Genomic DNA, 27,157 nt, shown 5'->3' on the forward strand with positions numbered 1-27,157 from the left:
TAAAATAAAGAGCAAAAAATTCTTCAAAAATGTCATCCTTCAACACAGGAGCTTAATGTTTCCAAATAAATCTATAAATAATTTTTCTGACGTCCTGATATGAAAATTGGCCATTATAGATAGATAGATAGATAAATAGCTTTATTTAATCTTGGAGCCATGGCTCTCTCAAGACCATATTATATATAAATACATATTTGATACAATATAGTAGTACAATGTTTTAAATCTTATAATTTATAGAAATAATCTTCAAAAAAATAATAATAAGTAATAAATAATCATCTATCATCAAATAATCATCATAATCATCAAATTATAGGTTATATATGACGATGTATCAGGCTTGATATGGTCATATGTGCCCTATATAATTTTTTTTAACAGAGTTGGTTTTAAGAATCTCCAATAGAGTGCGCATGATCGCTAAATTGTCTCGTTACAAGAAAGTTAACTTTAAGGTCTTATAAAAAAAATACAAAAATTGAAGAATCATAATAAAATATTTTATATTCTGATGTAGAACCCTACAAAAAATGGTTTTGACTGGACCTAAATGCAATTTTGATGAGAATTCAAAATTCAATCTTTTTGATTTGAACTTTTATTAAAAAATGGAATAAATACAACACTACTACCGTAAATAAAAGTTTTTTTTTCTTATTAAGCATTAAATTAAATTAACCACTGATATTTTAGACTCAAAAATAAAAATATAAAAAAATAAATGCGTAACACATTAAATTAGTCCGTGAAACGAGCGTTTAATGTGGCAATGAATTATCGTGTCATGGTAAAGGGATGAATGATGAAAGACGATAGGAACAAGGACAACCTTGAATGATTAATTATTCCATTTAGAAATAAGAACATGACGGGTTATATGGTATGCAGAATGCTGAAGGTATGGTAATAAATCATAGGAATATGTTGATTGTGGGTTCGGCATTTGTATGTGTGAATTGACATTCTGTTCAAGGCAAAAATATGTGACTTGATGTAACTATTCATAGACATCCCATTTCCGTCTTTAAATATTTGTATGCCGAAATCAGAAGTTGTTTATTTTTGCTTCAAATGTTGGCTTACGTTATTTATATATGACGATAGATTCAGGCAAAACGGACGATTAATCGCGCTGATTAGATGAAATCGCTACATCGGTACACGTACAGCGTATTGCCAAATACTTAAGTTAAGAGACGCTATACTATAAACTATAACTTAAACTAGTTTAAAATAGTTACTCTGGTTATTTAGCTTTTATTTAGTTGCTCGATTTCCCATGTTTGGAGTTTGGGTAAAGCTTATGAAAAATGTGATAGGTTTTAAGCTTTTGGAAAAATAATATCTATTCTATTTACAAAAATTATTTTCAATATAGAATATACTTAATTGTTATTGTTAAATCAGTTCTTAATTCCAATAATTTAAAACGTAAAATGTAGTAACGTAAATATTTAATTGTTCGGATATAAAATGATGTAATGAAAACTGCAATAGTCTGGTTCGTATGGTAAGCTGTTATATTTTTAATAATTCAGTTGCATAACTCTGAATTAAATATCTGAAAATAATAACGGACAATATTAAAGCAACGTTCAAGCTATTGCGTTATAATATCAATTTATATTCAATATACGGAAAAGAGCTTATCGAATTCAAATTTTTCCATAGCTTTCTTGCTATTATTTAAATTCACTGCTTAGCAGATTTATATTATTTAGAACTAAATTGATTCAAGGACAATTTTTTTGTATTTTCACTTCTTTATTTCGTTGAGCATAATTAAAGGTCTAATTATCTTGTGAAAATCGATAAATTTTAAATACGACGAGTTTAATTGTAAGGAAAGATTTATCAGCTACTTCTATAGTTTACTCTATTTCAAGTTAAATTTACTCCAAGTGGTTTGAAACCATTTACAGAGGATTTAGTTCTGGCGTTCTATTCTCTCGATTAAAATCAATAGTTCTTATTAGTTTTCATTGAGTAAGGTGAACCGTAAGAATTAAATAGTTACTTACAACTATTAAAGAAGAGATTCCTTGACTCAAAAAATTTTTCCTTGGCCCAAAAAAAAACATCTGTGGCTTGGATTAGAAACAAAAATTTCAAAAAATGAACCTTGCTATAAAATTACTCTAATGCCAGGATTAAAGCTACCTTTCTATAATTTTTTTATTTTGTTCACCCGTTTTTGAATTTCTCTCAAGAATGATAGCAATAATTAATCAAACTTATCTACTCTACAGTAGCTTCAAATGATAATAATAATAAATAGTACAGCGAAGAATTTTTCATTAAAAGTCCATTAAATGCAGCAGGGATATATAAAAGAGCTAGGATGAATTAAGAGCTGAAAAATGTCAACATCCTTTTGACACAGATGAGCGAATTCATTGTATTGTTAGTTGAGCGACTGGTACACTGGATCGGAATGATAGTGAACAAGTGAATCGTCGATCAAGGCGAAAGGTAACGGATTCCATTTCTCTTTTTTTATAATATCCGTTTAGTTGGGAAGCTTTTTGTCGGCCATTTGCATATTACGTGATTCTAGTTGCCCTTGAGCAATGAATATCTGAGCTTCTAAATGCAAAAGGAATGAAAGGAGGTAAATAGTCTCTTAGGATCTTATCTTTTTTTTCTTTTTTGAGAAGTTTCGCTGTGCGCATCCCACTTTTTTACAATGTAATTGGAATTGCTTGCTTGAGGTGATATCTTTTTAGCTATAGAGGAGGGATGATAATAAAATTAATCGAATAATAACAGTATATTGATATTCCAAAATAACTTGAAAATTTAGATTTTATTATTTAAAAAAAAAACCTTATTTTAAAAATCATAAAAAAGAAAAATCCATTATCATCAGAAATTGTTACAAAAAAAAATTACGTCTTGAGTAGTCGTGTTTTATGAATAACTTACAGAAAATTTGACTTTGTAGACTATAAGTAGGGCAGTAAGTATTGTTAACTTTATCTTACACAAAAAAAAATTAATTAAATAATTTTGAAAAAATTCATCTTCTTAATTTGAATATAAAAATTCTTAAAACAAGAAATTTAAGTAAATTTTTTTTTTCGACGCCGTATAATAAAAAAGTGGAAATAATTGAATAAAAATTTGTATCAATTTAGAAAAAAACAAATATAAAATTTATAAAATAAATTTAATTATTCTATCGATCGGATTAAAGTTTAAAAAAAAATTTAAATATAGATTAAATGTCTCTAAAATAAGTTTAGTATAATATCCGTGTATTTTGTCATATTTATTCGATACTTTATTACAGATTAGCAGTCAGAGAAAGACCCTTCGAGCTCGAGACTCCCTTGAGTATGTAAAATATACAGTAAAATACATAAGAAACTTTAAAAGTAGCCTAAGAATAATTCGCCAGGGGATACTCGATGGAAGCTTCCCACAAGCTTGTAGTTTCCATTCTCTGCTTTTCCGATCCCCAAAAAGTTAAACTTTTAAATAATCTGCAGTCTGTAAAGCCCGTTTTAAAAGTATAAATTACTTGCTATCGAGGAAAAGTTTTTAAATTAAAAATGCACACCTCAAACGATCGTGTTGATAGCTAAAGTTAGATCGGATAGAAATAATAATCAATTAAAATTCTCAAGTGACTTTTAAATGATGTTCTAGTTCGCAAAGTATTCTCATGTATTGTGAAAATAAAATAAGTATGAGGCTGAGACTGTGAGTGATATAAGTGAGCATGAATACAAATAGAAGTGACGCTGAGTCTCGTTTGTGTCTGCAGGTCATCAGGAATGTGTTGACATCTGTCATCACGCCTTGCTTTCAATATTATTTGTTTTCAAGTCACTGTATAGTACTGTAGTCTGTCTGTTGAGAGATGCTTCATGTTATATTAATATGATGTATGTGAGTCATGTGTTATATTGGTTTACTAGAACATTCCTCTGAAGAAAGGAATAGGTCAGTTCATAAAAATCACATTCTTTTGCTTGGAATTTCGTAGTTGTACTAGTATGAAGTCACAGAAATTTTTTTTCATTGTGAAATAATTTATAAATTATCGACTTTAAACTTTAATTAATTATTGTTCAATGAAAAGAATTTTTTCTTACTTTCTTAAAACCTTATTTCCTTCTCAAAAATTTTTTTTGTAAAATTACACGGAAAGAATGAGATTACACTAGATATCATCCCAGATTATACTGAGTGAAAAAAAATTTTAGATAGTAGCTAGTATAATCCAAATTACAATGAGTATAATCCAGATATCACGCAGTATAATCTGGATTTTTTTAGCTTCAATCTGAAATTTTTTTTCATCAGAGATATCACTAAGTATAATCTGGGATGATATCCAGTGTCATCTTGTTCTTTTCGTGTATCCGTGATAAAATATTTTAATACAGTTGGATATAAATATTATAGTCTGTTCGGGATATATATCGAGCTCTATATACATAGAAAAAACTAATTTATAAAAATTTTTTGATTTTTCATTTTTTTTTAGAAATTATAGATTTTTTTTTTTTGAAATTAGTCAATTATATTTTGTTTTATATTGTTTTACACTATTGTATAAAAATTTTTTATTTACTTTGGAAGGGCTGCAAGGAGTCTCGACTTCATGGCCTTAATAAATAAATAAATAATAATTAACATGTCGTATTAAACAATAATGGGTTTAGTTATTGATTAAACTAAAAATCAATCTTAAATAAGCACCTTAAAAGAGTCAAAAGAGATTTTTTTTTTTAAACTTATAATCTCAAACTTTAACTCTCTTCTAAGGAGACGATTCTGCGACCATGTGCCCTCTATCGGATATATTAAACACTATCTGTCGAAAAATTATATACGGACTTATATTATGATCATAAAACCATATTATAGGCTATGAATGGACATATTAGTAAATTTGTACATTGGTATTGTAATTATATGCTTTAACCGATAATTCTATATTTAATGTAACAGCAATTTTTGACAAAAAACCATTTTTTTTTGTCAACATCAAAATAAAATATAACACTGAATTTTACTGAAGTAGACATTAGAAATTTTTATAGAATTTTTTAGCAATGAAATTATTATAAAAAAAATTTAATAAAAAAATTCTACGCATGATAATTAAAAAAAAAATTTTAGAAGCATTTTTTTATTGTTATTGATTTGTTATAAAAATTAAAAAAATTGATAATTATCAACTAACTTCATTATCATAATAAAATACAAAATTCTCCTTAAAAAAATCAATTTTTTCACAAAATCATAAAAAAAAATGAAAAAATACGCTGTAAATTTTCTCTTGCGTGAAACAAGCTCTCAAGTATTATATCTATTTAGCAAAATATAAAAAGAGAAAAGAAGATGATCTATCAAAACCCGCGAGTCGCTGGTAAAACCACCGAAGTAGCTGTTAAGTAGCCTGCGGTACAAACTTTTCATATAGACATTAAATGTTAAAGACATCGTATGAAGTCAGCGGGTCGTAAGCAACGACACGGTTGTTAATAAGCAACCTTATGACGACATTCATCTTTTCTTATCCTCAGATAATACTATACCGCGCTTATATACACATACTTAGTTCGATAATTGCTCGAAGACGATGATTGTCAACGATAACAGGGTTCATTTTACTTGCCGGCTTTATATCTTCTCACTTTCATCTGGATGGGAAATATGTCTTATTTCACTGTGCATACTAGACCATGTCAATCTCGGTTGACTTTAAAACTCTCTCTTGTCTCTGGGTCTTTATATACTTGTCTTTGCCTTTACTCGACATTCGCTTTTACCGTTCCAGCTATTCCTCGTAATGATAATACGAAATAAAAATAGTAATACAATTAACTTGTATGTACATGATCCACTTTGAGTCTTTAACACACCACCTATCACTGTATTTGACTTACGGCTCAAACTTATAACTCTATAACTATAATTCAACATATTTGTAGACGTCAAGAGCTGATGTTAACTATCTTACACTGATAGAAGGATTTCTTAGCATTTAAGAAGATTTCTTTGCATTTAAGAAATCATTTCTTAAACATCGTTTCTTAACATTTAAAAAATATTTCTTAGTATTTAAGAAATATTTCTTTGTATTTAAGAAATATTTCTTAGTATTTATATTTCTTAGTAGTTAAGAAATATTTCTTAAATACTAAGAAATATTTTTTAAATACTAAGAGATGATGTTTAAAAAATGATTTCTTAAATACAAAGAAATCTTTTTAAACACTAAGAAATCCTTCTATCAGTGTACTGCATATATATGTAAAACAATGATAATTATAACTACAAACTGTTACCTAATACCGCAGAAATGTATTTCATATTTTAATTCAAAGTTAGAGATGAAGATGATAAATTGTAGATATTTTTAATTTAATCAATTTTTTTTTTATTTGAAAAGAAATAGTATATTACATACCTAGGCCAGTAAAATAAGAAAAGTCTCAGATCACATGTAATTGTTGGCCGAGGCGAAGCCGAGGTTTACAAACATGTAATCTGAGGCTTTACTTTTTACTGGCCAAGGTATGTATACTATTTTTCTGCTCGACGTAGCCGGAATGTGGCAACTTTGTTTAGCGCAGCGGCCAGAAAGTTGCCACTTTCCGGCCGGAGGGCAGAAAAAACAATTTTGCTTAGTTAGATAATGACTTCTGTTAAATTGCACTATACTTCTTTAACTATTGACGTTTTTAAAGATATAAGCTCATCACGGTGTTACACTCATCAAGAGCTTTCATTTGAGTACCCACATCATTTTTTCATATATTTTATATATTTATATATTTTACAAATACCATATATATCTATATATATATATATATATATATATATATATATATATATATATATATATATATATATATATATATATATATATATAATATATGAAAATGCCATGTGGGTACTCAAATGAAAGATCTCAATGAGTGTAACATCAGAATGAGCTTATATCTTTAAAAATGTCAATAGTTCACGAAATACAGGGTCATTTCTTGTATCTAGAGATAGAGCATTTTTGAATGCAGCCTAAATACTTATAATCATAAATTGACGATTGAATATAGATGAAATTATTGCTCATTTTTTCAAAAGGAATTTTTTTCTAAAAATTCAACTTTTATCCCGTAATTTATGACCAGCTTAAATGCAACACTAAACTAAACAGAAGTTTTGATTCTGTCCTTTGACTTGAGCATTAAAAAATCAGTAGCCCATGTAACACTCTCGATATGCCATAAGTCATAAGTATAAATTTCAACCACTCGCGTACTTGGTCTCGTTCCAAATTGTTTTTAAACGAATCCATAAATCTAAAGACGTCAGAATCCCTTAGAGCCTAAGTTTCTTAAATGGAATTAAAAAGTAACATTTATTTTTATTAAAATATTTTCAACGAGTTAAAAAAAGTTTCATGAAGTCAAGAGCTTACACAAAAGACAAACAAACTATAAAGTAGCTTTACCTTTGTTTTTAATTGCCGGTTTTATACGCTGCTGTCATTTCTCGAGAGTTTTTGTTTAAAACTCTCTAGTCTCCAGATGGGGTATGACTTTTCTTCAGACGTTCTTTAGCACGACGTAAAAAAGAGAGGAAGCTTTTGAAGTCGTTATTCTTGGCAATCAGGAGGCTCAAGCTGAATAAGCACTTTTCACCTCAACAGTCACAATACACGTCTCAATTTCTCTTTTCTGTCTCTTCCCTTAATTTATTTAACTTTTTACGCACTTCTTCTCAAAGCATTGTTTCACTGTGTCGTTACTTGTATCAGCGAGATTTTAATTATAGCTGAATGCTTCACAGTGTCATTGTCTCTAGCAGTAATAGAAAAAAAAAAAAAAAAAAAAAATTACATAAGTAACATTTGTAACAGCTTTGCATTAAATTCGCAGAAGTTGGGTAATTAACTAACATAATTATTCGGGGAGAAACAGTGGAAGAGTGAGACTGTGAAGTCAATTCTCGCACCCATTCTATTAAAGCGGTTCTGTGAGATGCAAATGGCCCTTACGACCTTCTGGTCTGCTCAATAATCCTTTGTCCAAGACTTCACTGACGCCGAGTAAATTTACCATAAACTAATTGCCACTACTCGGTGACATTTTTTAGATTCTTCATTTTTTACTCTTCACTCTGTTTATTTACTTTGTAAAAAAGACAAGACAAGACTCTTTTAAATATAATTACTTGAACGTATAAAAAGTACAAAGACATATTTGTAGTTTTGTTTTACTTTACATCAAGTTTTGGTTTAATTAAAACATTTCATATTTTTTTTTTCTTGACATAATTAAATTAAATTCTCTAGTACTTTTCACAAGAAAAAAATCACTTATGTGGCTGTGTATTAAATTTAAAAAATTATTTATTAAAATGACCTTGTATCTTGTGAACTATTGACATTTTTAAAGATATAAGCTCATCTCGATGTTACACTCATCAAGACCTTTCATTTGAGTACCCACATCAACTTTTCATATATTTTATGTATTTATATTTATTATATATATGTATATATGAAAAATATATCAAAAATGCATGTGGGTACTCAAATGAAAGCTCCTGATGGGTGTAACATCGGGATGAGCTTATATATTTAAAATATATATTATATAATTAAGAAATGACCTTGTATCATGTGAATTATTGACATTTTTAAAGATATAAGCTCACCCCGACATTACACTCATCGAGACCTTTCATTTGAGTACCCATATCAATTTTTCATATATTTGTCATATACACATATATATATAACATATATGTGTATATGACAAATATATCAAAAATGCATGTGGGTACTCAAATGAAAGCTCTTGATGAGTGTAACATCGGGATGAGCTTATATCGATAAAAACGTCAATATTTAAGCAAGTACAGAGCAATTTAACAAAATTCATTATTTAATAAAAATCTTGTAACTACTTAGATAAATATTAAATTTTATAAACACAAATAGATACCTTGTAAGCTCAGATTCTGTGATGATAAGGATTCACAGTCTTTAATATAGAGTCCCCACGTCTGATCGAGATGTCTAACAGAATTGATTACTTTTGAAGCCTCTCAGCGACAGATGAGAATTTAATCGGTTATCGATCTCCCGTCGTTGTATTTGTCGTTGATATCACAACACACCACTATCCCGATTTAACTTTCGACATACTACTACAATATGCTGACTAATCATGTTTGTGTTTCTGGTGTCTTGTTTCAGGTTTCGAGCAAACAGACACAACAGTTACTTCAAATACTGGAAGTAGTTTGGATTGCCTCAGCATGATCGTGCAGAGCATCAGCGGAGAAGGCAACGAAAGTAATTTTTCGCCACATTAATAGAGGTCAAGTATTATTTTTAAACTACTATTAAAAATCACTATGTTTATAGTTAATATACATACTACCGGAACCAAAAAATTGTATAGAAAAATGCTTAGAAAATAGTGAATAATTTTATAATATTTATATGACCAAATTAAAATATTCTTTTTACTAAGAAATTTTATATGTAAGACTTTTATTAATGTATATTTGTTGAGAGAAAAAAATTATATGCCCAACAATTCATGAAATAACTTTTATTTGGCTAAGAATAATTGTAGATGTTAACTTATGTAAATTACACTCATCAAGAGCTTTCATTTGGTACCCACATGGCATTTTTCATATATTTTATATATATGGTATTTGTGAAATATACAAATATATAAAATATATGAAAAATTGATGTGGGTACTCAAATGAAAGGTCTTGATGAGTGTAACATCGAGATGAGCTTATATCTTTAAAAATGTCGATAGTTCACAAAATACAAGGTCATTTCTTAATTATGTAATATATATTTTAAAGATAAGCTCATCCCGATGTTACACTCATCAAGAGCTTTCATTTGAGTACCTACATGGCATTTTTTATATATTTTATATATATGGTATTTGTGAAATATGTAAATATATAAAATATATGAAAAATTTATGTGTGTACTCAAATGAAAGGTCTTGATGAGTGTAACATCAGAATGAGCTTATATCTTTAAAAATGTCCATAGTTCACAAGATACAAGGTCATTTCTTAACTGTTGATATTTTTAAAGATATAAGATGATCCTGATGTTGCACTCATCCAGAGCTTTTATTTGAGTACCCACATGCATTTCTGATATATTTTTCATATATACATATATATAATATATATAAATATATAAAATATATGAAAAATTGATGTGGGTACTCAAATGAAAGGTCTTGATGAGTGTAACATCGAGATGAGCTTATATCTTTAAAAATGTCGATAGTTCACAAAATACAAGGTCATTTCTTAGTTATGTAATATATATTTTAAAGATATAAGCTCATTCCGATGTTACACTCATCAAGAGCTTTCATTTAAGTACCTACATGTATTTTTGATATATTTTTCATATTTACATATATATAATATATATAAATATATAAAATATATGAAAAATTGATGTAGGTACTCAAATGAAAGGTCTTGATGAGTGTAACATCGGGATGAGCTTATATCTTTGAAAATGCCCATAGTTCACAAGATACAAGGTCATTTCTTAATTATGTATCTAGAGACAGAGGATTTTCGAATGCAGCTTAAACACTTATCATAATAAATTACTAATTCCTCCAAAAATTTTTTTTCTCTCAATAATATTTTATTAAATTATAAAAGTAATTTATGATGATTATGTTTAAATCGGTTTAGTTTATTATATAAAATATGAATAAAACCATAAAAAGTGTGTAAATACCAAAGGAAATTAAATTATTAATCTAACGTTATTGTAGATTTTATAGAATATAATGTAATAAATATAAATAATTAAATATATTATGATAAGTGTAATAATGATTTTCTCATTAAAATGTTAAATGCCTGTGATTAATAAAAGTAATTGCAAGCATTTGTCAGCTATTAATTCCAAATGTAAATTAATTACATTCTTTATATATTTAATTGTAACAAATTATCATTAGACACATTTTTACAGTTGATGTATTCTATTACCTATTATTCAAATTGTTAATTAAATCGACAATAAATAACTTCAGAATATGTACAATATAATTTATCTTTCTTTTCACTTCAAACCTTTCATTTAATTTAATCCATACAAAGTCTTCAATTTATTGATACAATAAATTTTAGTTATTGAATGTAAATTATAGGAACTAATAAATAAGAGCTTTGGAGAACCAAGCTAGTGTATGACCGATAGGTAAACTGTCAGACTAGGGTAATAAAAAATTATATTTATTGAAATAAATCATACTTACTGATTTGAAAAATACAATAAATTCCAACGTTTAATTTAACAACTACAATATTTTCATATAAATTATAAAACTTTTTATTGATTAAAAACAGTAAACATTTTGGAGTAATTTAATTTATTTAATAATTAATCATAATAAATTAAGACCATGAAATTATTATTAATGAATGGAAATTTAAAATTAATTTTGTAAGTTCTAAATCATAATCAAAAATAAATTCACTGCTGCGTTGAGAAATATCCATTTTATCAAAAATAGAAAAACTGAAAATTTTTTTCTCAATAAAATTACCAACAATAATTTTTCACGAGAAAATTTTCGGTATTTTTGAGCTAAAATGATGAAGGCAATCACGATTGGAATAAAAAAAAACAATTTGGAAATATAAATTCAATTTTTTTTAAATGGAATTTAAGATTTGAGTTATTTTTAGCCAAAACAAAACCGAAAATTGATTAAAGGTTATTTTTATTTCTCAATATGTCCTACTTGTTCACGTATTACCGATAAAAATAAATTCTATTTCCAAAAAATCAATTTTAATAAAGATTTTTAAGTTTGAAAAATCTTTAAAATGATATTTTACTCATTAATCAACAATTTAAAAGTTAAATATTAATTTTTCAACATTGCGACGTTAATAAAAGGATTTTTTAATATTAAGTAAGCTTAATTGACATTCAATAGATTTTTTTACATTAGATGATTTAATAAATATTTATTGACTGTTAATGAATATTTTATTAATATTTAAAAATTATTCATCAAAAGATGAAAAATGACTTATTAAGCATAATTTTTTATTTTTAGTATCTTTATTTTTTTATTTTCATTATTATCCACATATGTATGAACCCCTAATTGTAAACCATTATCAAACCTTGGACCGTGGTATGATTCAATTTCGGCATTATTTCCTCAACGTAAATAAGAGCAAAGCTCTCCAGACAATAAAATAAAAAGATTAAGTTGGAATCATCATTAATCATCGAATAATTAACGAGACTCATCTGGCAAGTGGTTAGAAATATTAATGGAGTTTGGTATAACCAAGTTAATTCCATCAAGTTTTGACAAAAAGTTATTAATGATACCTATAAATGCCCTAACACTCGTTGAACATCAAAGTTGTTAAAGTTATTAGTCGGCAGTTAGTTATTTACGTTATACATTTATCATTAAAAATGTTTAGAACATATATCATATTTATTGTATCACTAACGTGAAATCTTACAGGAGTTTCAAGGAAAAGAGGAAACACATTACTCTTGTTGATATTTACATACCTGTACATTCGCCATTACTTCTTTTGTCTTTGGCTTGCTGATGAGACTAGACTTTGTGATATACTCCAGTTTCATCCCGGCAACGTCTCTTGACGGCAAGATTAAAAGCTACGGAAAACCCAGAAACTCATTCAAACTTCCTTCATACTAACTTCCTATTCACTGCGTAGTAATAATAAACGTAAGATTAGTTTTTTTTTTTTTTTTTTCGTAATTAATTACAAGAATTTCATCCAGGAAAATGCATGGTTGAAGACAAGTCCATTAAACTTAAAGAAGAATAATTTAATCTGAACGAGTTAGAGATAAAGACAATTACTTTATTCAAAATTAAGACTTCGTACAAGAATTATACAGTCTTCGAGTCTATTAAAAATTTTAGTGCTCAATTCATAAACCGCACAACTTTTGTGATAAATTTGCCAAGTATTATTGCATAAACTATTGTAATAAGTTAACAAAGAATTTTATGGAATACTAATAAAAAAAACCAGGACATTTTTTTTTCCTAATTCAGGAAATTGATTTTCAGTAAAATAGATTTTTAAAGAAATTTGTTTTCAGAATAGTTGTGTATTGAGTCGGCTCTGAACTTTCGTTACATGATGAGCGAATTAGGCGCCTTTGTAAGTCAAAGTTTTATCCGTAACAACTTTCGTATCTCGAAATACTTGCTAAGTTGAGTTGAGGAAACTCAATAACTCAAAAATTTTTTTATATCTCTTAAAATTATCACGCAAACTCTTTTAAGTTCAAAAACATATTGCCGTCTGTTACAAATCAGACGTCTTTAATTTGATGTAAGCTTTAAGAAAAAATTACTTGCTCTGTTTTTTCTCTACTACAGGCATTCATCGAATTATTATTTAATAATTAATAATTTCTCTAAAAACAATAATATTTATTTAATGCCATAAGATAGACGGCAAAGTTCCTAGGGTCAACCTGTACAAGCATGGAATGTGGGTGTATTCGATACATGCGTGTAAATTAATTAAAATTCATTAAAATTAATTAATTCTGTAAGAGCAAATTGGAGCGTAAACATTATAAAAGATCAAAATTTGTTGGATAGAAGAAAAACCACACGATTAACAATATAATTACGTAGGTAAAATTACACCCATTCATTGATAACGTGGACTCGACGATTGAATATTAGAATTTGTTGCTGCAATCGTAATCTTCTGCGTGGTCGAATTTTCTTTAGGAGGATTTCAAAGCCTAATACAATAAAAGCAAGAGTTGTAGTCAGCAACAAGAATATGTAGGCAAAGAACATGTTTTCAAGTTCAAATTGTTCGTATTCAGTTAAGCTGCTAAGAGATTCATACTCTTTGATTTTCTTTAAAGGCCAATGTCGTGCTTTTTTGTCCCAATGATCCAAAAGACCAGCTTCTGTCATTTTCAACGCTATCTGATCAATCCGATCTTTGAGTGCCCAGTTTTTTCTTACCCAGTACGTCATGTAAAATTTGAGATCAAACGTCTTTGTAACATGTAATTTATGCTTTAAAGCATCCGCTACTTGAAGTTCACTGTAAGTCAAGCACGCGTTAGACGAATTATTTAGAACGTATTGTGAGCAACCCCAAAAGACGGATTCTCGTGGTTGAAAATATTTTTTGTCTGACGAATTTACCCATAAGTTTAGGTCACGAATGTCTGGTTCGTAAAAAGGAGAAAAATATAAGTTATATTTTTGATCAAATACATCTTTGAAACTTTCAACATTGCGCTGGTCCGGAGTTGACAAATAAGACGTTATTTTGCCTTGAACTGCCGGATTTATAAAGAAAATTATTAAAAATGATACTGCAAAACAAATCTTCATTGATACTCGTTGAAGTGGCGAGAGAATTCCGGCGCCTACTACCATTCGTAAAATATCTAGAGCCGCTTGAGCATAGTCATTGTCAGTGTTTAGGACGATGGTTACAAAAGTTACTACTAATACGCCTAAAAAGAGTGCAGCAGCACGATGTATGTCGTAAAAATCAGCAACTTCTTCGGCAGGTATTTCAAACGGCCTGTATTGCGTCAATATGAGAAGTCCATTTTGATAGTGAAGATTAATTCGATCAACAACTCCGATGGCATTCTGTCTATTTCGGACAGAAGTACTTATATCGTGGGTTGCGTTTACCAGTAGCTTTAAAAAACCTTTTACAGTGTTATTCTCATATTTACCCTCGAAATCGTAAGTAATTTTTGGCGTAACATTCAATGCTGAGAATAAGGTCACCATGAAAATTTTATCACTATTCATCAATGTTTCCTCAAAACTAGAGATGTTGTAGGTTTCGTTGCGGGTAATATGCTCCCATGACATACTATCACTAGCAGCTTTTATTTCATAACCACCTAGAACCTTTGTTTTGTCGTAGCTGAGATTTTGACATACTCCTTTATCTGGAAATATGATTACTTGTAAGTGGAATTATTTTGCCTGTATTAATTGATCTTACCATGTGGAAGGTACAGTTGCTTATATAAAGTCCACTGACTGTCTGGTTTGTCATTTGTGTTGACTTCGGTCCATGAATCAGGGGCTCTATTGGTGTACGGATTGTAAGTGTAAAGCATAATATCGTTGTTGGGCTCAATGCAAAAGTAAAAGGAAGATAACAGATCGAATTTCCAAAGTAATTGCAACACTTGCGATGCATTTTGACAATAGTTCCCTCCAGCTTCGATGAAGAAGAATATCGATACAATGTTCCAGATCGGTGTCGATTTCAGTTCCTTGAGAAGTCCTTGCAGTTGATCGGTTGAATCTGTTGATACGATGTACAGCGGGTAAGCAGGTATGAATATTTGTATGTCCTTAGCCTTGAAATCACGGTCAATAGTCATTACTGAGAAGTTTATATCCTCCACTCGGAGTTCGTCGATTATATCAATCAGATTGGTGGTAATTACAACTGGGTTCAGTCGGTCAGAATAACATGATTTGAAGAGTTGTCCCTGTTAAAAATAAAAACATCATTTATTGAAGAGATATTTGATAAAATCAATGACTTTTTAAATATTTTAGCTATTTGTTCGATTTATGAATTAATAGTTACTAAAAACTCAATATCATTCAAATATTGGTAAAATTTTGGTAATTTTCAGTGATGATCATAAAGCTTGGCTTTTAAGAAAAAATTGTCCACGTTAATGACTATAATTAAATTAAAATCTTAATTACCATTTGAATGTGAGATGTCGAAGAGCGTTTGTACGAAATGTTATCAAAAGCTGAGTTTTTATCGAAAAAATACACAGCAATGAGCCACCAAATAATTCTATTTATCCACATTTTTCTCATGTTTTTTCCAAAATCTAGATATTAATTCATGAGCGATGCAGTCTTTCACCTCAATTTTTCTGTTACAACTGTAACTGTCTAAAAACCTACGTATAAATTAATGATTTCAACACAGTATCAAAAGGAAAATAATAATTAATTATTATTATATTTATATAACAATAGTCCAGAAAGTTGATAACTCACAATTAAATAAAATTTCGTACTACCATACAATGACAGCGATCCGGTAAAAAATTCACCTTAGTCATCCGCTTTGTTTTGAGGAACAACGTCAACTGAATTTCTCGAGCGTATATCAGAAAGTTAATAACACTTTTTATAAAAATAATTTTCATGTTTGTGAAATCCTGGAATTCAGGCAGCTTTCAACCCTGGCAGGAGGATCCGCAACATACTGGTTATTAGTGTATCGATTGTCTCTTCAGTTGTCAGATATTTTTTTATCTTCAAATCAATCTATCGTTCTGTCGAACACATTTACATTGTCATAAATAATTAATTTGGTTGTAATAATATACCTTCGAAAGTAAGAACTCATTTTAAAATGATCCAGTTCTCCAGTAAATTTTGAATGCAGCAAATAATCCTTAGAATTATTATTTAATGTGAAAAAAGTTCTCAATATTAAGGATGAATGGTTGTTTAGTGCATAAGCTTTACAAAACGGAAAAAATCGTAGGACATAATAAAATCCACACAATTCAGATGAATATAATTATCACGCCGCCAAAATTAAACCCACTCATTGATAACGTGGACTCGACGATTGAACATTACAATTTGTTGCTGCAATTGTAATCTTCTGCGTGGTCGAATTTTCTTTAAGATTATTTCAATGCCGAATACAATAAGAGCAAGAGTTGTAGTCAGCAAAAGGAATATGTAGGCAAAGAGCATGTTTTCTAGTTCAAATTGATCATATTTAGTTGAGCTTCTAATGGATTCATATTCTTTGATTTTCTTTAAAGGCCAATGAAATGTTTTCTTATCCCAATGATTCAAAAGTCCGGCTGCTGCCATTTTCAACGCTATCTGATCAATCCTATCTTTGAGTGGCCAGTTCTTCCTTACCCAGAATGTCAAATAAAATTTGAGATCAAAAGTAGTTGTAACATGTAATTTGTACTTCAAAGCATCCGCAAGTTGAAGCTCACTGTACGCCAAACATGCGGCAGAAGAATCATTTAAAACGAATTTTGAGCAGCCCCAAGCGGCGGAATATGTTGGATGTAAAAAGTTTCTTTCGGATACGTCAACCCATAAGTTCAGATCAAGAATGTAAGGCATGTAAAAAGGAGAAACATATAAGTTGTATTTTTGATCGTAGACGTCTTTTAAACTCTCAACATTGCGCTGGTCTGGAGTTGACAAATAAGAGGATATTTTGCCTTGAATTGCGGGACTTATGAAAAAAATCATTAAAAATGTTGTGACATAGCAAATCTTCATCGAAAATCGTTGAAGTTGCGTGAGTATTCCGGCGCCTAGTACCATTCGTAAAATATCTAAAGCTGCTCGAGAGTAGTCGTTATCAGTATTAAGAGAAATAGTTATGAAAACAACTACAACTACCCCTATAAATAGTGCAACAGCGGGACGACTGTCGTTAAAATCAGTAACTTCTTCGGCAGGTATTTCAAATGGTTGGAATTGCGACAATATAAAGTAACCATTCTGATAATGAAGATTAATTCTATCAACAACTTCAAGAGCGCTCGCTCGATGTCGCGAAGAAACGGCAATATCGTGCGAAGCATTTATAATTAATTTGATATACCCTGTTGCGGTGTTATTTGCATAGATACCTGTATGATCGTAATTAATTTTTGGGGTAACATTCAATGCTGAGAATAAGTTTTCTATAAACATTTTATCGGTATTCATCAATGATTCCTCAAAACTTGAAGCATTGTAGGTTTTGTTGCGAGTTATATGCTCCCATGACATAGTATCACCAGCAGCTTTTACTTCATAACCATCTAGAACCTTTGTTTTGTCGTAGCTGAGACTTTGACATACTCCTTTATCTGAAAATATGATTACTTGTAAGTGGAATTATTTTGTCTGTATTAATTGATCTTACCATTTGAAATGTACAGTTGCTTATATAAAGTCCACCGACTGTCTGGTTTGTCATCTGTGTTGACTTCGGTCCATGAATCAGGGGCTCTGTTGGTGTACGGGTTGTAAGTGTAAAGCATAATATCGTTGTTGGGCTCAATGCAAAAGTAAAAGGAAGATAACAGATCGAATTTCCAAAGTAATTGCAACACTTGCGATGCATTTTGACAATAGTTCCCTCCAGCTTCGATGAAGAAGAATACCGATACAATATTCCAGATCGGTGTCGATTTCAGTTCCTTGAGAAGTCCTTGCAGTTGGTCGGTTGAATCTGTTGATACGATGTACAGCGGGTAAGCAGGTATGAATATTTGTATGTCCTTGGCCTTGAAATCACGGTCGATAGTCATTACTGAGAAGTTTATATCCTCCACTTGGAATTCGTCGATTATATCAATCAGATTGGTGGTAATTACAACCGGGTTCAATCGGTCAGAATAACATGATTTGAAGAGTTGTCCCTGTTAAAAATAAAAAAATCATTTATTGAAGAGAAATTAAATAAAATTAATGACTTTTTAAATATTTTAGTTATTTGTTCGATTTATGAATTAATAGTTACTAAAAACTCAACATCATTCAAATATTGGTAAAATTTTGGTAATTTTCAGTGATGATCATAAAGCTTGGCTTTTAAGAAAAAATTGTCCACGTTAATGACTATAATTAAATTAAAATCTTAATTACCATTTGAGTGTGAGATGTCGAAGAGCGTTTGTATAAAATGTTGTCAAAAGCTGAATTTACATCAGAAAAATAAACAGCAATGAGCCACCAAATAATTCTATTCATCCACATTCTTCTCATGGTCTTTCCACAATCTTGATATTTATCTATAAGTGAAGCAGGTTTTCACGTGAACGACAGCGAATCTTGTTTACGTACCATTCAGATTCGGTGAAAAATTCAGCTCTGACATCCGCTTTGCTTAGAAGAACAGTGCTAACTGATTTTAACGGGCGCATTTCAGAACGTTAATAATACCTTTTATAAAAATAATTTTCAGGTTTTCAAAATCCTAGAATTCAGACAGCTTTCAACCCTAGTAGGAGGATCGACAACACAGTGCGTATTAGTGCATCGATTGTCTCTTCAGTTCTCGGATATTTTTTATCTTCAAATCGATCTATCGTTCTGTCGAATACATTTTCATTGTTGTAAATATTTAATCTAGTTGTAATAATATACCTTCAAAAATAAAGGGCTTGGGTCTGATGAGCAGTGGTAAGGACTGACAAGTTGAAAATCATGATAAGTAAGAAACGACACTAGTAAAATATTTTACCACTGAATTTCGAACGCAGCAAATTGATAAACTTTGTAATTAGCATTACTTTAAAGGTCAAAGTCAATTGGTGCAGCCAAACACGTAAAAAGACACAATTGGCAGGTGTGAATTGAAGCCACGTCATATCTAGGTCATTATTGTGCTGATAAAAGTCCAGAACTTATGCAGCGGTAAGCATAGTGTGTAGCACAAAGTAGGATGTGCCTCAAGATTGTATCGCTGTTACGTGAACAACAGTCTTGTTATTATATCGATTTATTAAGTAGTCACAAATATTTAGGTTTTTGAAAGCTATGTTTTAAATATGGAAAATAAAACATATTTCAGGTGAGATAAATTAATTTTTTTTGTGTCGATATCTATGAAGACGAAGATAAATTCCAATCAGTCAATTATCAGTCGTCTTTAAAGTTTTAATATTTAAGAAAAAATAATCTGGATCATTTTGGTCTCAATATTATCCCAAAAATTCGATTGATTCTTATTTAGCAAAAGAAAAATTACAAATGTTTTGATCATGAATAGCTGATTGGAGCGTGAATTTCAAACACCACAAAAGATTATTGAAGAGTATGAAAACTACACAATGTAATTATTCTAGTACCAAAATTAAACCCACTCATTGATGACGTGGACTCGACGATTGAATATTACAATTTGTTGCTGCAATCGTAATTTTTTGCGTGGTTGAATTTTCTTAAGGAGCATTTCAAAGGCGAATACAATAAAAGCAAGAGTAGTAGTCAGAAAAAGTAATAAGTAGATAAATAGCATGTATTCTTGTTCAAATTGTTCGTATTCAGTTGAGCTGCTAATAGATTCATATTTTTTTGTATTCTGTAAAGGCCAATGCAATGTTTTTTTATCCCAATGATCCAAAAGACCAGCTTCCGACATTTTCAACGCTATCTGATTAATCCGATCCGTGAGTGCCCAGTTTTTTCTTACCCAGTACGTCATGTAAAATTTGAGATCGAACGTCTTTGTAACATGTAATTTATGCTTTAAAGCATCCGCTACTTGAAGTTCACTGTAAGTCAAGCACGCGTTAGACGAATTATTTAGAACGTATTGTGAGCAACCCCAAAAGACGGATTCTCTTGGTTGAAAATATTTTTTGTCTGACAAATTTACCCACAAGTTTAGGTTAAGATACGATGTACAGCGGGTAAGCAGGTATGAATATTTGTATGTCCTTGGCCTTGAAATCACGATTGATAGTCATCACTGGGAAGCTTATATCATCCACTCGGAGTTCGTCGATCATATCAATCAGATTGGTGGTAATCACAACTGGGTTCAGTCGGCTAGAATAACATGATTTGAAGAGTTGTCCCTGTTAAAAATAAAAAAATCATTTATTGAAGAGATATTAAATAAAATCAATGACTTTTTAAATATTTTAGCAATTCGTTCAATTTATGAATTACAATCTTAATTACCATTTGAGTATGAGGTGTCGGAGAGCGTCTGTTCAAAATGTCATTAAATGTCCAAATTTTATCATAAGAGTATACAAGTATGAGCCACCAAATGATTTTCTTTATCCCCATTATTCTTTCAATTTTAATAAAAATTATAAACTAAATGAATTTGCTACTCTATAATGTGATAGATACGATATTGTATTAATTAAAAAATTACTTCTCAAATAAACTAAGTATTTATTTTAAGTTCGCACATTTGCTCTCCTTTAGAAGACAATATCAACTGACAGGAATACTTGAATGCAAATGGCAATTGAAATGCGATTGAGCCACGTCATATGTAGGTCATTTTTATTGGCTTTAGAGTCCCAGATCTTGCATGGCTCTTCACATGAGAAGGGATATTCGTAATACACAACAAACTGAGTATAAATAAATGTTTTCCCAGGCTTCAGGATTATTGAAGTGCGGACGCGCCACTCAGAAATATTGGTCATTAGGTATTCATGCACGAACTTTGAGCACAAAAATCGATTTTTTGTAGGTACTAATACACTTACTCTTTTTTTTTTTATTATTTATAACTGACTTTTTCGAGAAATTAATTATGAAAAGATTAAAAAATTTCTCATCAAGTTTTTCTCAATAAATTTATCTGTAAGTTAATTAATTAATTAATTAATTAATTAATTAATTAATTAATTAATTAAGAAATTCTTGATCAAGTTTAATAGCTTTTCTTCCAATAAATGCACGATTTAATATCATTAATAATTAAATTTTATAAATCAAATAAAATCAACAAAGTTCTTGTTATTTCCCTCTTTTATTTATCTTAGCTGCCAAAACTGACCATATTTATTTGTAATAATAATTAATAAAATAATAATATGAAGTAATAAATCATTATCCTCATCCATTACACGTAAAAGTGCAATGCAGACGTTCTGAAGCTGACACATTCCCTTTGTAGTTTTACGTTCTACGGCAAATTGCTTTTATAGCTGTTTAGACAGCCCCCATAACGCAAATGGATACAGAGAAATTACATCCAAGAAATCGACATCAACACTTTCGCTTCAGCGAATCTGCCACGTCGTTTATACATAGTAAGTCCAACTCCGTTCCAGATAATTGACCTAAAATATCATTAAACCACGAGCACTCGGAATATCACACTCTCTATATATATAAATATATATGATAACAACAATAACAATAAACATAAAAGTAGTTAGACGTTTTGTCAACTAAACATAGTGTACTCACAAATGACCGGAAGTTTCGACATGTTTTCTTTAAATGTGACCCTACTAACCCTCTGTTTTCTTCTGGGAGCTCGTAACTCGAGCTACCATGGACCCGTAAAGATAAATAAAACGTTCGTCTATTCAAATTCTCACTAGACTTTGTCACATTTTATGGATTTATTTTTCTTCTTAAATAAACACTACGGTATCTTATATTATTTATTATATTAATTAATCGTTTGACAGTTTATTGCGGCTATTAATCATCTCGAAATGTAACTTCCTGCACTTGAATTTTGAATATTGAATAATGATACTTCACTAACAATACTTTTTTACTGAAAAGAAATAAAAATAAAGATAAAAGCAGAAGTATCTCTAATCTGTAAGCGTAAAAAATTAAATTCACATTAAGAGTAATATAGTAGAGCAATAAATTAATTTTATGAATGATTTAAGCGCCAGTTTAAACGGAAATAAAAAATATTAATGGGAAAATTTTCTTAAAGTATATCTTGTTTTAAGTGAGTAATATTTAGTCTACTTGATTACTGAGAAGTAAAAATCTAGTACTTTAAATTGATGGAATAAATAATAAAAAATATTGTACAAATAAAAAAAATTTATATTACTCTTAGATATACAGTTTTAGATTATATTTACATCCCTCGATGGATGTAAACATGAAGAAAAAATATTAATATTGAAAAATAAATAGATCATCTTGAAATTGTTGATCGGAAGTTTTAATTAAGGGCTTTTTAAATCTAAATTAACTATTAATAATTTAATTTATTTGAAGACAATTATTTAATTTATAAAATTTTAATAAATATTTTTTAACATTTAATAAATATTTATTTGGGAGGAAAGTACATTTATTAATAGTTAATAAGTATTTATTAATAGTTAACAAATATTTATTAACAGTTAATAAATATTATGTTAAGTGAATTTGTTTCGCTTGCAATTTTATATGATATCAAGATTGCTTATAAACAAAAATCATCTTTATAAATTATTTACATTAATTATATTACATTATAATAACGTTTATTGTAAAATACCAAATTCTATCACAGCTCATAATTATCTTTTATATTTTTAAATAATAAAAAGGTTAATTTATTTAGTGAATTATAAAAAGTATATTATAAAAAGTCTCAAAAGAAAATTGCTATTTTTGCTTTTTATTTTAAATAAATATTTGTTAACTGTTAATAAATCGTATTTAATAAATAATTTATTAACTGTTAATAAATATTTATTAAATTCTATGATGTTAAAAAATCATTTATGAACAGTTAATAAAGCTCATTAAATATAAAAAAATCCTTCTATCAGTGTAAAGCCCCTTTTATTCAATGATCAAAACAATTTACAAAATTAAAAACTAAATATTTAACTATTTTTGTCAACAAAATTATTGTCCTTCCCGATTTTCCCTTCAGGGTAATATATCAGTATCAAATCACGCGAGAACGTGTCTCTTGAGTATCGCCGACGCAGTTAAAAGCACGAGACTCTCAAGTGGACCTCTTATAAGATTAAAAAAGCACTACTTTGGTATAAAAACTACTGTATTAGCAGCTGTACTATTGTAAGGGTAAGTGTTAGCTTCATCCTTAATCCGAAGAGTTCTAGTTTTTGTATGAAAATGAAACGTTTAAATTTGCCGATAACACCCGACACAACATGATAAACGGCGGCAGATGCTTCATTATGATGCCTCTAAACATAAAAGCCCTTGTGAGGGCTAATAGAAAGGATGTTTTCAAAACGTGTGCCGAAAGTTCAACAAAGTGGAAACAGCACTAGACATCTAGTCTACATTCGACTTTTTATTTTAATACACTGAAAAATGGGATTAAATGTTTTTTTTTGTTTTCCGGGGTAGGATCTTACCGAGAGTTATTAGTGCTTCGTGGATCTCGGAGTCGAATCCCTTGGATCAATATTTAAGTAGCAGCTGCATTTTATTTAATATATGAGTTTACATATTAAATGCTTAGATCTTGGCTCGTTCCAAATAAAAACACTTATAAGGGAGTTTGTATTTGATAATATATCACCAAAAATGGTTCGGTAATTTATTGATGTTAATTAAAACATTTTTCAATTTTACTTCTACTTTTTTTTTAGTAATTTTAATGATAAAAAAAATTATTTGCGATATAGAATATCAAATTGATCAATAATGAATATCATTTTGATTCCACTTTAACCCTAAAGGAGTCAATTTATTAAAAAATTTTGACCTTCTTTTGTAAAACATTTAATTTCCTTTAAAAATTGTAAAATAGACCTTTAATATTAATATTAAGGGCTCAAACTTTCGCAAAATTTTTTTCTTATCATTGAATAATATTTTTGGTATATCTTCAAAAAAAAAAAGCATATCAGAAAAATTTTTCATGAATACCCATATTAAAGTTTTGTAATGTTAAACATGAAAAGCTTTTAATCTCAATCTGGTTTCTGAATTATTTCGTTTAAGATATTCGGCTTGTAAAAGGAGCTAATAATTTTTTACGATAAAATTCTATGCAAATTTTCTTGGAGATATCATTTTAAAAAAGATTCTCGTTTCAAATTTCAAAGTCGCGCATCTTGGTATAAAATTTACATATTTATTATCTGTTGTTTCATAAAATTGTACACTGATGAGAAAATTCCAAACTACAACGTTGCATTGTTAAAATTTCAGTCAAGGTTTTCTGCGCTTTTCCCATTACTTCTTATGTTACAAGCAATTTGTTTGTTTTTCGTGAGCTCAGCGACGAGTACCACAATGCATATTATTTTTAAAAACTATTTATCATTTTTAAAAACTAAAACAAGCAAAGTTATGCATATATAGTGAATTTGTGATTCATGTCACGAATTTACCTCAGTCTATGCAGAATTATAGTCGCAATAATTTTGGCGCATTCCACAATTACGAAACATATCTAGCTCTATTAATTTACTATCTCCTGGGCCATTCCGTGGGCGTCTGACCGAAAGTAGTATGAGGATAAATTGACCGCGACACATTGAGAGAGATGTCCGCCCCGGAAATATATGTACAACCGACTACATGTGTGTCATTGAAGGTACACGATATAGGTTGTGTAGATTACGAATGTGCGCGGGATGGAAAAATTTGCGAACCACGCCTTGGCACCTACGAATTCCTCATGTACATGTTCAACATTTATGGTCACAGTGAAAAATATTATGCTGTCAAATGTCAGATTGGGGTTGCAATTATTTTTATGCTTTTTGATACATTAGCTCAACTAATTTTTCCTTTAAAAATTGGAAAAATGGTCTAATTAATTTTAAATTAAATTTGTGACGTAAATTATTAATTTAAAATCCGAACAAAAACAGTTTCACTGTAAAAAAAAAATCGCGCCAAGTCCACGTTCATAAGACTATTAAGAAAAAAAAATTTTGTTTTTTTCTTTACAAAAATATATAAAATAATAAAAAAATTAAAAAATCCAAGTAACCGATATGATTGTTTATGATTTTCGGAAATTAAAAAAAATTTTGTTATAAATTTAAAAATTAAAAAAAAAAGTTTGGAACGTATTTAGTGTGCGCGGTTGCAAAATTTAAAAAAATTGAAATACACAATGACGCACACCAAGTACGTTCCAAAATTTTTTCAATTACAAAATTTTTAACTTTCAGAATCATAAACAATCATATCGGTTACTGATTTTAATTTTTATTTTATATTTTTGTAAAGAAAACAAATTTTTTTTCTGTAATAGTCTTATGAACGTGGACTTGGCGCGATTTTTTTTTACAGTGAAACTGTTTTTGTTCGGATTTTAGTATTTTTTGTAATTTTAATAAAAATTTACAATTGGTACCAACTTAATTAAATCTCGCGTTGGTTGCATTTTTACACGCTTTATATTAGCTTCACTTGTATGTCAGTTTGTCAGTATGTCAGTATGTCAGTATGTAACTCTCCGTGGGTAATTTGCGCGCCTGAATATTTTTGATAATCAACAAATAATAGTTTAAAAACTAAAAATCACGCTTTATAAATAAACCAAACTAAAAAGTAAAAATAAATAATAGTTTAAAAACTAAAAACACGCTTTTATAAAAAACCAAAATAAAAAATAGAAAATAAATTTTAATAAATTTAAATTAAGAATAGTGTTAAAAATTTCAATAAATATAAATTAATAATAGTGTAAATAAAAATGTATTTTATTTTAAAAAGCGTGGGGTGCATGGTGTCAATAGTTATAAATATTTTATTGACAGATATGAGTAGAGTGATTATCATTTTGATAATATCTTAAAAAGCACCCCACGCTTTTTTTAAAATAAAATACATTTTTTACACTATTACTATATTATTGAAAGTACAACTACTCTAATAAATTTATTAAGCTTTATTTTCTATTTTGGACTGGTTTTCTATAAAAAGCGTGTTTTTAGTTTTTTTAAACTATTATTTATTTATAGCAAACTATCCCCTTGAAACTACAGTTTATGTAAAAATAATTCCAGCGCACCCTGGTGGGTGTAGATGCAAGCTTTGTGAAATATCTATTTTTTAACTGTAGTTTCCCATCTAATGAAGGATTACTATGCATTCTCAGAATTATTTGGTCTGTGGCAGAATCACTTTGCTCATCGAAAAAAGTCAGGATCGAAATTTTTGCGTTGCTATAGTTTGTGCTGATTAAATTTAATAATTTCAAGTAGATTCGTGTTATAAAGTGAATATAATTAATTAATAACAGTCAAATAAAGTATGAATTACTGTTATAATATACAATTTAGAAAAAAAAAGTACCGTAGAATTAAATAAAATTTTGCAACCTCAAAATACCGTTCTGCTTACAGTAAACACAGTCGGTAGTCTGGCGCTCCGTTTACAGCAGATTTGAACGGAACTTGGCGCCAGATTCTACCGAATCTGTGGATTCAAAAATTTTAATAAAAAAAATTAAATTAATTTACTAGCAGCAACAAAAAAAAAGAACTTCCGGGTTTGAATAGTCCACCCAAGAAATTTTCCTACTGACACGCCCAAAGTAGCAGTTTCCGTTTTACAACCGCTAGGCCTCCTTGTCAAGTGAATTCTCGAGCTAAGAATGAAAATGTTAGATATAAAAAATCAGAGTATAGTATATAAAATAAAATATA

The 27,157-nt window shown here is 29.1% G+C and overlaps 3 protein-coding genes across 3 annotated transcripts in view; 1 reads left to right on the forward strand and 2 right to left on the reverse strand.

Moving 5' to 3' along the window:
• LOC123266749 (transcription factor SUM-1) overlaps window positions 1-9,520 on the forward strand; it is a 41,447-nt gene extending 31,927 nt beyond the window's left edge. The window contains exon 5 of the mRNA XM_044731146.1: window positions 9,233-9,520. Coding sequence (XP_044587081.1) covers window positions 9,233-9,351 — 119 coding nt within the window. The 3' untranslated portion in view covers window positions 9,352-9,520. The remainder of the gene's footprint in view (window positions 1-9,232) is intronic.
• Window positions 9,521-13,709: 4,189 nt separating this feature from the next.
• LOC123268094 lies at window positions 13,710-21,204 on the reverse strand. The gene is made up of 3 exons (XM_044732976.1): window positions 20,760-21,204; window positions 15,061-15,559; window positions 13,710-15,004 (listed from the first exon to the last, which is right to left on the reverse strand). Exons 1-3 carry the CDS (start codon window positions 20,868-20,870, stop codon window positions 13,710-13,712), a joined length of 1,905 nt encoding a protein of 634 aa, XP_044588911.1. The 5' UTR covers window positions 20,871-21,204.
• LOC123267379 lies at window positions 16,547-18,461 on the reverse strand. The gene is made up of 2 exons (XM_044731972.1): window positions 17,992-18,461; window positions 16,547-17,935 (listed from the first exon to the last, which is right to left on the reverse strand). Exons 1-2 carry the CDS (start codon window positions 18,377-18,379, stop codon window positions 16,641-16,643), a joined length of 1,683 nt encoding a protein of 560 aa, XP_044587907.1. The 5' UTR covers window positions 18,380-18,461; the 3' UTR covers window positions 16,547-16,640.
• Window positions 21,205-27,157: the final 5,953 nt, after the last annotated feature.

Source organism: Cotesia glomerata, linkage group LG6 (genome assembly GCF_020080835.1).
Source record: "Cotesia glomerata isolate CgM1 linkage group LG6, MPM_Cglom_v2.3, whole genome shotgun sequence".
Taxonomy (NCBI): Eukaryota; Metazoa; Arthropoda; class Insecta; order Hymenoptera; family Braconidae; genus Cotesia; species Cotesia glomerata.

What these genes read in the sequence shown, in the direction of transcription:
- LOC123267379 (XM_044731972.1), bottom strand. Translation starts at nt 18,379, where the DNA reads ATGACTATCGACCGTGATTTCAAGGCCAAGGACATACAAATATTCATA. An exon ending in GCAACTGTACATTTCAAATG is followed by an intron (nt 17,936 to 17,991) that starts GTAAGATCAATT and finishes TCATATTTTCAG; the next exon opens with ATAAAGGAGTATGTCAAAGT.
- LOC123268094 (XM_044732976.1), bottom strand. Translation starts at nt 20,870, where the DNA reads ATGGGGATAAAGAAAATCATTTGGTGGCTCATACTTGTATACTCTTAT. An exon ending in CGACACCTCATACTCAAATG is followed by an intron (nt 15,560 to 20,759) that starts GTAATTAAGATT and finishes TATTTTTAACAG; the next exon opens with GGACAACTCTTCAAATCATG. An exon ending in GCAACTGTACCTTCCACATG is followed by an intron (nt 15,005 to 15,060) that starts GTAAGATCAATT and finishes TCATATTTCCAG; the next exon opens with ATAAAGGAGTATGTCAAAAT.